The sequence below is a fragment of the Vollenhovia emeryi genome, unplaced genomic scaffold (assembly GCF_000949405.1).
Source record: "Vollenhovia emeryi isolate VEMERY1.0 unplaced genomic scaffold, V.emery_V1.0 DF939120.1, whole genome shotgun sequence".
NCBI classification, from domain to species: domain Eukaryota; kingdom Metazoa; phylum Arthropoda; class Insecta; order Hymenoptera; family Formicidae; genus Vollenhovia; species Vollenhovia emeryi.
In genome coordinates, this window is record NW_011967246.1 from 1,132,001 (window position 1) to 1,143,700 (window position 11,700).

Below are 11,700 nucleotides of genomic sequence, written 5' to 3' on the forward strand. Positions count from 1 at the left end.
GCGGTAGGCCACAATTTAAATATAAAATTTTCTAAATGTTGGTAACACTTTTACACGCGTGTACTTAGCTTTTTACTGTGTCGAGCAGTGTGACACTGTGTCGTAGTTGAAACATTTTGTGTCGGACACAGTGTTACACTGTGTCGTCTGTGTAACTTGCTGGAAAACGCCCCTTGCTACCATTTTGCGCCATATGCGAATTCCTGCATGTAAATTCCAAGTAGTGCCGTCGTTAAACCCTGCCCTCTTCTCAAACGACGCTTCGCTAATTACTCCTTGCTTCCTGTGCTCGCATCAGGATTTTCCGCAGAACGTCGAGCAAATATCTTAAGCACGTCGTCTTCGAAGTTGGGATCAAGCAAAATCTCTGTTCCCTTCTTTCCTCTCGTCAAATACTCTTGAAACACGGGCTCGGCCACTTCCCATAACGAACAATTTTGTTGCAGCACTTGGACCAGGGGCAGCGCCGACGGGAACAGTAACGACAGATTACTGGAAAAAGAAAATGTAAAATGGAAACAAGATACAGCGTTGAAACAAACAAATTATTGGACGCACTCACGTAAATACGGGAATAACTACGTTGGCGATGAATTTTATTTGGAGATTAGGGATCGACGCACGTTCCCTGTCCATCGTTTCGTCAGGCGTTTTGTTCATGCCCTTCTCAAGATCTCCTTGCGAAAAGAATTCGTTAAATATTTCCTCCTAATACGAAAGACTAACATTTATTCATCTGTTAAACGGACTTGTGTAAATCGGACATTGAAATTCGACGAAATTTACCGCTGTTTTTTTCGAGAGCTTCCACTCTTTGGTTTGATCGCTGAGATCGCAACAAGTCATGAGCATCTGGAATAGCAGCCTCTGCTGTTTCGAGTCGTTCTTGTTGTATTCGCTGCGAATCATCTCTTCCTGTTTCTCTTTGCTACGAAAGTGCAAATTTAGGTCAGTCGCGAGTATGTTGCTCCCCAGCAAATCCAATGCCTTGGCGTATTTGGATTTGTTCAAACTCTCAAATATATTGCAGCCGTCAGTGTTGAGAATGCATATCGTTTGCGCAAGATGATGTCTCTGTCAAACAAGGAGTAACGAATCTGTATTTGTTGCAGGACGAAATGCCAACCCTTTAAAGTGTCGACATTCTGTTTTACCTCCATAACGGATCCCTCCGAACTGTAAAGACTCGCTAATGCGGTGCTGTACCGTGTTTGAAATATATTGTTAGTTCCTCTGTGGTCTACATCGTGACACAAACATGACACGAGAAACACCAGAGCCTGCAAGTGTGTCATGAAATTTTCTTCAATGAGCCGCATGTTCTTTATCAACAGATATGCAAAGTGTGCCACGGAAAATGCATGTGTAAAATTGTGATAAGGCGCGTCTCTGTAGCCTTTTGCGACATACAATATGAATCTAAAGAACGTTACGTTACGTTACGTTACGTTACAAACAAATTTACTGGCTCATACATTATTTCGCATTTACAGTCTGGCATTAGTACCTCGCGAGGGTCGGCTTTTTAATTTCCCAGCGCTTCAAGAAATCCAGGTCCGCAAACATTTTAATAATGTAGCAAGGTACATGCTTGCGAGGTACATTCCTCGGGCTAAAGTGGAACTCGTTAAAATCTTTGATATTGTGGTCGTCTCTGCAATTCAACAATGCTTGCACAGCGGAATCCTTCACCTGCAAATAAATCCAATAGCCAATTTGTTAAGTATATTATTCGTCTCGACGAATATCTCACCTTCATGTGATACATCATCATCTCAGTACTGATCTGATTTCGTGCTTTAGCACCGAGCATTTCTTTATAAAGGGTACTATGCTTTATCGATATGCCGCAGTAGATACTGAACGCCTTCGCGACCTGCTCGTCGAGGGTATCGAAGTACAAACCGTTTTTTTTATTGCACAATTGAGCCACCCCTAAAATCATCCCAGAGTCTCTTTACATTCTCTGATTTTTACCACCAATTTACTTTGATCGCAACATTCTCACGGTGCGTTTAACATGTGTTCTCAATTTACCAACAATGTTCTTCTTGTCCTTTATTGGAAAGCACAAAATATTTCTCGTCTTAAACTTTGTCTTCTCGTCTATCTCGTGATAAAAATAGGGATCATTGTAAGCGTCTAGAACATTGCGTAGTTTACCGGTGGCTGCAACATAACCAGCTATACCTTTCCCCTTAGGTATACTGATCTTCCTTGGCGTCTGCGAATGTATAAAAGTGAAAATGTCAAGCTATTTATAAGATGCTGATGCATTTGCATGTGAAATTAACTGCGCAAGTCACCTACTTTTTCCATGGACATGCCGTCGAACACTTTGGCAACCAATTCATCCTCATCGGGATGAACACCTTTCTCCCAGAGAAATAAAGAGCATTTTTCTGCATCTGTCAGCTTGCTGGCCTCCGCCATGATCTGCTTCAGGAGAGTGTCGAAATCTTCTACGATTTGAATGGTAATATTTATATTACCATTTTTTTTAATAAAAGGCATACGAATACTGTACTCGACGAGCCAATTGTCATACCCAAATGTGTGAAGAGGTTCTCGGAGATATTTAGTAAATCTTGGCATTGCTTCTTCACACGGGTCTCCTCGTAGCAATGCAACGAACTGAGCAAGTACCCAAGACAAAACCTACGATAATTCATTAAATATACATTACGTTGGAAGGGTACAATTACATTTATCACATGATAAATTTAAGCGTGCTGATTGGCTACAAGCTAGAAAGTTTCTAGATATTCAAGAACTTTTCTATCCTGCAGCCAAATGTAATACCAGCTGAATACTTCTATTGGCAGTTACGTAATACGATTACAATTGCGTTGTACCTAAAGCACATCTGAACCTTCTCTGTACAAGCGTGCCTAGCTTCTTCCCAATCCACAGAATCTACCAGGCACACGAGCAGAGGTGTGTAATTCTTGAAAGGATGCTTTATCGGGATTGTCAAGAGCGACGATGCGTCGGTTATTCCGTTTACGCATTCCAATAATTCTCCGTCGAGTTGAGCAACGCTCAGGGCTAACGACGTATTCTTCTTCTTCTTCACAGCCTTGTGTAAAACACTGTTTTTTTTCTGCAAAACAAATTTCTGCCCATCATGTTACAGAAAATGTGCGTCCGGCCGAGAAATGCGTCACCGCGCGTGTATATCTTTTAAATAAATTAAGAAAAATGTATGTCAAAAATAAGGTATCTGGAACGTAAATTCAAATGGACGATGATTATCCTATCAGGCGATTGATACCGTCGTTAGGACTACGAGGAAAAATTCAATCTTCAATGTCATCACGAGTGGCTGTAAACAGACAGCCACAGACAGCCACTTTGAAGCGACTCGATAAATTTAACGACCATTTGCACAGGGCAACAACAAGATGTGTCTAGGTGTTTATAAATACTACAAATAAACACTGGGGAAGGTGAGTGCTTTCTTATTCTGGATACCTCGGATGTGGTCCACCGTTCCTTTTCCCTCGCCTTTAATTCTACCTTAGAGAAAAGAAATCGTCGAGACGGATACACTTACAAGAAGCCTCAATTGTCTGTCCAGAATCTTGTCGCCTATCACATGGACAACCATCTCCTTCTTTTCTACTGATATGAGAAAGACTAGTCTTGCGTTTGTCGCATCTTGCACCTGTAAAACAAGCGAAATTGAAGATGAGCGAGGCTCCGTCTGCAACGAGTCGTTGGGTCTTTTTCTGTCTGGATAAAAGACCGACATACAGTTCTGACTTTTGGGTGTCAAATCTGTATCCTGCACCAGAGCGAGAATGCTAAAAGCGAATAGCTTCTCTTTCTAGCCGAGCCCCATCGAAAGAGACCCGCTCGCTTTTAGCATTTTCACCATAGCGCAAGATACAGAACCGAGCCCCTGACTATCGACTATTCATTGTAGACTAGTCTCGGGGGTCCGCCGGCGTTCGAGGGGATCGCGACTCCCATACGTACGTATTTGTTGAGCCGCTGCTGCACCTGCGTGTACGGCAGGTCACACAGCCCCTCGATCAGCGTGAGGATCTCCGCGGGAAGATCGGTATCCGGCTTCGAGCCCATCACGGGTCTTCCTCCGCGTCCGCTCGGTCGCGAGTCATTTCAAGGTGAGATGCGGCGCGACATCGATCGCTCCGTCGCGATCCTCCGCGTGGGTCGACATCACGATGACAGCCTCCGGAGAACCAGTTGAAGTGAGTTTGAAGCGCGACGACGACTCCGCGTGCACCGCGGCCGGTTTGCGGCGACGACGACGACGGCAACAGGAAGAGGGCAGCGCGATTGACGAGGACGAGCACCGCGTCGGCCGTGCTTAGACCGTCGACGGACGAAAATCGCGCGTCGACGGCAGAGATGCCGACCCCCGAACCTCCAAACCCCTGACTCTTCTTCACCACATGACAGCCGAGCGCGTGGAGGGGGTAGCCTCGGCGCTCGGTTAACGTCGGACGCGGAGAAGAGCGCGGACATATTTGCTGTCCCTCTCTCTCTCTCTCTCTCTCTCTACGCCGTGACGACAGAAGAGCGCGGAAAGAGACAGCGGATATGTCCGCACTCTTCTCCGCGTGTACATACAGGGTGTCGCATTTTTTATGATCCACGCATATATCTCCGAAGAAATATGAGAGATACGGAAAAACGTTTCAAACAAAAGTTCCTTGGTTCGAAGGGGACGCAAGATGGTACCATTAGTTTGACCTTGAACAGTTGCTTGAAGGTCACGTGAAGATCATCAATTTTTTTTTAAATGGAACCTCCTATTGTTTATTATATCTTATTATATTTGCAACATTTCTTGATTTAACAAGTAACTTTCAAGTAAGACCCCTATCTAAAACGAAACAATATATGGTAACACGCCAATGTGGGTCACAAGGCAAGATGTAGGTAGCCCAACTTGTAAATCTTAAATCTTTTTGAAAATCGTGAATTTTTTGATTGGTTGAATGAATCTTATTGTCGCCAGTGATAATTCAAAGAGGGAATGTTTTTCAAAAAGTCGACCAGACTGGCGAGAAAGTGATCTTTATTCAGTTGACAACGTTTCGACCTCTTCATCTGGTTCTTTTCAAGTGTGGTCTACAAACAATGAAAGGTAATTGAGCCGAATGAGAGATTTTTTGATTTGCCTAATACTTTTTGAGATATTCAAGAGAAAATTTGTAACTTTTTCAACGTCTAGCTAGCCTATGATATCTCGATAACTGTTTGCCGGGGAGAAAAGTAGTACAGGGCTTTTATTAAATTAATCGGAAATTGGTCAGACAATAATTTTGGTACATTATATGTAGCGTAATAAGTTATTCGTTCTCCTTTCATAAAAACGTATGAGAAATGAGAAAAAATCGTACTGAAGTATGTACTTTTATAAAAGCGATGCATTTAATATACGAAATCACTTTAATTATATGTATCTAAATATTGTTTATTAAATGCTGAAAGAAAAATGTTTTCCTATGCGCGACGTACAAAACAAGGGACTTTAAATTAACAATTTTCTAAAAACGAATGCACATCGTTTGATTCTAATAGAGTAGAAACGGGTAAAGATACATATAGTAACGTGTATATTATTTATTACAAGATATATTATTTATTACAAGATTTATAAAAAAAACGTAACATGAAATATTTCCAGCATTACTTGGGCAGTAAACCTTGGTAGATTAGTGAGCGCATTTTCTTAGTTCTTGTATTCTTCACGTACAAAAAATCGCTGTTTCTATCTCGATTAATACAATAAAGGCACTTAAGGTCTAGCACTTATCGATATTAAATAAAGATTACGATACGACAATCGCTTATTCGGTTTATTATTTACTATAATAGGCAAACACATTACTTCAATTTTGGTTTGCAATTAAAATTAACTTGCATTATCTCCGAATGCAGAATAAATATTAGAGTTTAAATAAATATTTCGACGATTTAATTAACAGAATATAAATCATTAGACCTTAGGGTACTTTTCACATAATAAAAAATGTTGTTTAATTATATATTAATGTATAAACAGCATTTTTTATATGTTTCGCCATGGTGTACCGTAATATATTGTGTGTGTGTAAATGACAATTCTTTAGAATATTTAAATTAAATTAGTAGTTTTGTTTTCTTGGTCAAATGAACGTACATCTCGTACAACTTTCTTATACGTACGGTTTTCGCGTTCGGCCATATATGTATATATACATATATGTAAGCGCGATATGTCTCAGGTTATTTGACAAAATATGACAGGTAATTTTATGAACAGGAAACCGGCTATACACTGTCGAGCAGGACGGAGATGAGATAAAAAGGGAATTTTACCTGCAAAAATTTCAATTACACTCGCAGTCTTTTGTTTCCGTGAACATCTTTTATAATTTATCGGCTGATCTTATATTATTTAATAGAAAATATTTGAACGATTGTTTCATAACGCTATACATATCACTTTTATGTACAAAGATCTTAGGTTTATTGCCATTCTTTGTATTGACTATTGTGTAAAGTAGCCTTTTTTTCGTATAAAATACCGAACGGAAATGTCGAGTTCTACATCCTATAGAAATTACAAACACCGATGTGATTTACATCTTGAAATCTTGGTTTTGGCAACGATTTATGACTTGGGGGTGTATTCTGCAAGATTTTTGCTCCATAAGTTCTGTAGCTCTTTCTCTCTTACTCTATAGCGCTACACAGCTTAGAGGTACAGTATTACATTTTTACAGAACAAATCCCTTAAATGAACTTACCCGCGAAATGAATCGCATTTTTTAAATATTATTTAGCAATTAATAGACGAACTCCCGAATTATTTTGCACGTTTGCATATAATAATAGTATAAATAATTGCAATCGTTACTTAGCAAGACAATTATACTTCAAAAAGTAAAAGATGCATATATATTAAATAGGAATAACACGAGGTGACACTTCACTAATGTTACAAACTAAATAGAAAGATCACGCAGATAATAATAATCCATCTTGGAAGCTCAATAATACTGAATTTTTATCTGCTTCGAGAAACTTTACTATATAATTGAACCAAAAATCTAACCCTGTTATTCTCATCACATTAGCGGTTACGACAATTAACTAAATATTTGCAAAAGTTTCTACTTTTCCTCGTTGCATGTTTTCACCGTTCGGGATTTCGTGTGCACACTTTCCTCAAGTCGGCTCAAGTGGTTTTCGAGTTCGGCCGTACAAATTTGAAAGCCGGTATACGCGACGCGGGCCTAGGAGTCTCGCTTATCACAGCAGCTGGCTTGCTTCCGGCACTCCAATCGGTCGGCTGTCCCAACTGAGTCTTATTCTCAATTTTAGGCACTACTTGAATCGGGCCCTGCAAGTCGGTGGATTTATGTAATTGCCACACGTATATTTGATATGTAATAATTTACTTGTTATTCCTCCAAGTGTATGACTTGCGTACCGCAACGTATAATGAATAAGTTTCATTAGCCATTATTGCGAAACATGGAAATTTTGATCTCGTGATGCCGTAACAAGTTTACGCGAAGTTAATACACACCTCTGTCTTCTCACCCACTACAATCTCATCCTTGGTCTTCGCTATGTTACCTTCGGCACTTCCTTAAAAGGCAATGTATATTTCATTGATCGGCTTAAAATTAAATTATTTATCAATTATTATAGTTTAATTCCAGAACAAATGATCTAATTACCATCGTTGTTTAACGCATGACTAGACTCAGCGGGACTGTTTATTGGAGAGCTACATTGCATACTTGAGTTCATATATAATAATAGTCTGTTAGCTTCGCAATGTTCTACACCGTTTTTCATAATCGGGGAAGGCAAATCCGTTCTCGGTATCTCCGCTTCAACCCACGTGTTCTCAAGAACTTGTCGGTCCGGTTTGGGCGCAGAGTCCTGCTTCAAACCTGAAGGTGCAAATGTTGAATTAACATGAAAGTATCAACGATACTTTTATATAATTTAGGATTATAAAATTTTACGATTAATTATATATTTTTTGAAATAACTTACTCTCCTCCTGCATTCGCACTAGCTCGTGCAATTGCTCGGTATTCTTCGTTCGCGTGGTGAGCGAATTAGGACCACTGCTGTCGGAGCACGCGCTGAGTCTGTCACCCAGCTCGGGAGCGCTGTGCGTGCTCTCTATGCTCTCCGTCGAGCCGGCAATCGCGCCTGTCGGAAACTGATTATTCGTATTCACGTTGGCCTCGAGCAAACGCTGCTCGGAGCCGCTCTTCATCTTGCCGTACAGATGCATCCTCTTGGGCAGTTGCGACTTCCCTGCGACGTTCTGCACGATATTGGGTTGTGAGCCCTTAATGTATCCTATACTAGACATGCGACCAACGGCAATGCCGCCGGCGCCCCTCAGCGAGCCCGACACAAGATTGGGATTGGACTTTTGCAGGAAATGCGGCAACTTCGACCACGCCCTCGGTACGTTTCTCTTTGGCTGCGCCTTCGAGATAACGGGCTTGCAAAACGTGCTGTCCATGCTCGGACGCGCCTCGCTCGCGACATTGTCAGTTCTCTCGACGGGGTTGCTCTTCTTCGTGAAGGTATAAAATTTCTTTTGAACGGTTACAGGCGCTTCGTTCTGGCTTGAACACTGATTGGCCGTAAATGCCGTCTTCTTGTACGTGTGGTATTTGTTGGTCGGAACTACGTCGGTCTCATCCTTGTTGCCGGCCACGTGAATGTTCTTTCTCGTGTCTCTCACGCCGGAATGATCGCTAGTGATATGATTGTACGTGGAGTCCAGCTTGCGCTCGCTGTTTCGATGAATCTTCGCCAGGAGTTCCTGCCTCAACGACGTGGGATACACAGTTTGCTGCGGCTGATACGGAGGCTTCGTGGCGAGTTTCGGCCTTGTACCAAGCATGTTTGGATTTATCGGCGTGGATTGTTGACACATAGGCACGTTGAAAGATACATCGAGGGCGTTCGCCTTCGCGTGTGCCTCGCGCGTGAGAAGCGCAACGGATCTGATGTCGTCAACAATCGACACGGGCGAATCCGGTTTCCCGGCGCCTCTCGCTAAGCACAGATATGTTGTACCCAGTGACGAAATGTCATTACTCGCTTTATTTAGCGATTGCACGAAGGTAGCATTAGCGTTAGGCCCGGTTACAAAAGTGGAAGACAAAACAGCTGTCTCTCTCCTGTCGAGACTCGATCTTGACGCTGAGGTTTCACCAGGAACTTCGTCATATATCGCATTCAAGCCTTTATTCAGTCGACGAGATTCGTCGCAGGTGTTACTTAGACTATTTGTGCGACCCATGTCGTCAAGTGTAATCGTATTGTCCGCGTTTCGCATCACGAATGTCTTATTAATGTTAGCGGAGTTCGAGCCATCTTCCACGTCGAGACCATTTTGAGCCATGCTTTTATTTGTTAGTGACATTGTGCCGTTTTTAATAAATATAGACTCGTTCATAGATGCAATGATGGACGTACCCAGAACGGACGGCTGCGAAACGTTCATCAACAGATCGCTGAACTCGGACTCGTCTAAATTTATAAATGGATTTGTTCCTTTGAACATGTTCAGAAAGGCTCCCATACTTTTCTGCCCCGACATCGCCGAGCTTTCGTCGGACAAGATGGCCATAACTGCTCCAGTGGATGGCTTCAGGATCGGTGATACAAATTCGTTACTTCCAATTGTTGCGGGTAAACATTTTTCCATCTAGATAATGACACAAAATTTTACACATTTTAGCGATATATTCCGAATCTTAATTAATAATTCATGACTGTTGTAAATTGCAACAAATTATTTTATAAGTAAGTCTTCTATTTACTTAGATACAACTAGTGTTCATTTCCACTAATGATTAACTTGGATCTCGGTTTGAATTACTTTTTGTCTTTTTCTAGTTTCAGGAATTGGAAAAAAGATAAAAACCGAGTCAACATGGAATTAAAGTTAATCTGCATCGGTAGAAGTGTGTATAAAGCCCACATCGGACCACGGATTGAGATTCGATTGAAATTTGACCAATTAGAGTAAAGGTTACTAAACTTGAGATTAACGAACTTTACTCCGATTGGTCAATTTTCAATCTAATCTCAATCTCAATCCTGTAGTCTGATACAGGCTTGAGAGATGCACTTCAGTCGATCCTAATCTGTAATTTCTAATATAAAGCCAACGGCACACGATACTTCGTCCTACCAGATTGTTTGCGAGAGCCAACAAGGATGCAGAGTTTCAGATCAGATGACTTAAGGCTGAATCCCGACTGGCTCTATTAAGCAATCCAATAGGAAAAATAGTGTCGCGCGCCGTTGGTTTTAAATAGAGAGGAAGATATGAGAGGGGACTCACATTTTCTATGAACGTAACATTTATATCTTGCGTCCGTATATCTGTTGTAGGATGCGGCAGCTCTTCGAAAATCGATTCGAAGCTCATCAGAGCCGATCGTTTCTTGGGTCTTGTGAATGTTCTCGTGTCGAGGCATTTTTTGTTACCTAGATACATATTAAATTTAGCGGCAATAGTAAGCGGTGCTCCGATTGTGCGATTATGGATCAAGCTGGGAATATCTAGCGGAAAAAAAGTGCGATATTAGGAAGCTTTGTACTTTGAACGTCCAAGTCCAGTTCGGTCTTCAGCCAGGCACGTAGATCCTGAATTGAAGATTCGGTTGAGCATCGCGCAGGCATGTACAACCTAAAAAAAAAGGACGCAGAGTCAAAATCGTGTTAACTTATTAACTTTGAAGCAATACGAAAGGGAATACTGTACATTTTTCTCACTCGTACGAAACATAAAAAAGTTTACTCCACCTTTCGTGTCCCACTTATTTCAAACTCACGCGATTAACTAGCAAGATTAATATTGACACGCAGCTCTTGAATGCAATTCAAACTGACTCGGGAACGGCAAGAGACAAGTATCGAAGCACGTAAAGAAAAACTAATGAAAGAAATGGAATTGACGTTCCGATTATTCTCCGCTACGAACAGCGCGTGCTCTTTTCTTTAGAAGATATTTTTTCAATTACACTATTATTTCTTACACGTTACATGTATGTCCGTTACATTCTCATTGTGTTTACTCGTTTCCCAGGTGGAAGTAAAAATCGCGCGGGGGCGGAGGCGAAGGGAAACACAGAGAGCCACCGACGGGCGTGCGACACCCACCAGTAGTCATCGTCGACGTCCTCGAGCTGCAGGTCCAACAGGTCCAACAGGTCCGAGAGGTCGAGGTCAGCCTGCAGCGATTCGTAACTGCCATCGTGAGTGCGTTCCGCGCGCGTGACAGTCTCGTTCGAATCCGTGGTGCCCGCTGACATACTTCGCGGCCGAGCGTTATCGAGTCGCGCGTATACGTGCACACATATTTCTCATCGTTCCCGGGCACCTGGTCCTTGAGGCGCGCGCGAAACGTAAACAGCCGAGCTCGCTCAGCTGGGGGGCGAGACAGAGGGATAAAGTGAGAGAACGAGCGGGAGGGAGACGGCGGGAGTAAATTTAACTCGCGACGAACAGGAACGACCGCGATGACTTTCAACGCGGACCGGGGAGGGAAAAAAATATCAACACGACCGCCTGGATCTCGCGTCCCGTCGCGAGACATAACCACGAAGTCAAGGATGCTACTGGCTGTGGTCAGTCAGTGATGGTAGATGGGCCGGGTTTTTGGCGCATGCGCAGCCGTAAGTCCCA

At 42.3% G+C, this 11,700-nt stretch overlaps 2 protein-coding genes across 3 annotated transcripts; both read right to left on the minus strand.

Annotated features, from left to right (window-relative positions):
* Positions 1-6: 6 nt before the first annotated feature.
* On the minus strand, positions 7-4,508 carry LOC105570442 (cGMP-dependent 3',5'-cyclic phosphodiesterase-like). The gene is made up of 12 exons (XM_012027634.1): positions 3,982-4,508; positions 3,557-3,667; positions 2,856-3,103; positions 2,549-2,658; positions 2,311-2,462; positions 2,038-2,224; positions 1,754-1,935; positions 1,508-1,692; positions 1,155-1,419; positions 787-1,074; positions 563-708; positions 7-492 (listed from the first exon to the last, which is right to left on the minus strand). The coding sequence occupies exons 1-12, from the start codon at positions 4,084-4,086 to the stop codon at positions 270-272; spliced, it is 2,202 nt and encodes a 733-aa protein (XP_011883024.1). The 5' UTR covers positions 4,087-4,508; the 3' UTR covers positions 7-269.
* An 801-nt stretch (positions 4,509-5,309) lies between these two features.
* Positions 5,310-11,654, minus strand: LOC105570443. Of its 2 annotated transcripts, none has more exons than XM_012027635.1 (7): positions 11,176-11,654; positions 10,614-10,702; positions 10,355-10,500; positions 8,032-9,712; positions 7,707-7,925; positions 7,553-7,614; positions 5,310-7,363 (listed from the first exon to the last, which is right to left on the minus strand). In XM_012027635.1, the coding sequence occupies exons 1-7, from the start codon at positions 11,325-11,327 to the stop codon at positions 7,199-7,201; spliced, it is 2,514 nt and encodes an 837-aa protein (XP_011883025.1). In that variant the 5' UTR covers positions 11,328-11,654; the 3' UTR covers positions 5,310-7,198. The 2 variants fall into 2 exon arrangements, with proteins under 2 accessions (XP_011883025.1, XP_011883026.1); XM_012027636.1 differs by lacking the exon at positions 11,176-11,654 and adding an exon at positions 10,778-11,149 and having other exon boundaries at positions 5,311-7,363.
* Positions 11,655-11,700: the final 46 nt, after the last annotated feature.

Excerpts from the sequence above, each read along its gene's own strand:
- LOC105570442 (XM_012027634.1), bottom strand. The coding sequence starts at position 4,086 with ATGGGCTCGAAGCCGGATACCGATCTTCCCGCGGAGATCCTCACGCTG. Across the intron at positions 3,104-3,556 it reads ACAGACAATTGAGGCTTCTT|AAAAAAAACAGTGTTTTACA; the intron begins GTAAGTGTATCC and ends TTTGTTTTGCAG. Across the intron at positions 493-562 it reads GTAGTTATTCCCGTATTTAC|TAATCTGTCGTTACTGTTCC; the intron begins GTGAGTGCGTCC and ends TTCTTTTTCCAG.
- LOC105570443 (XM_012027635.1), bottom strand. The coding sequence starts at position 11,327 with ATGTCAGCGGGCACCACGGATTCGAACGAGACTGTCACGCGCGCGGAA. Across the intron at positions 9,713-10,354 it reads ATGTTACGTTCATAGAAAAT|ATGGAAAAATGTTTACCCGC; the intron begins GTGAGTCCCCTC and ends GTCATTATCTAG. Across the intron at positions 7,615-7,706 it reads TCATGCGTTAAACAACGATG|GAAGTGCCGAAGGTAACATA; the intron begins GTAATTAGATCA and ends TTGCCTTTTAAG.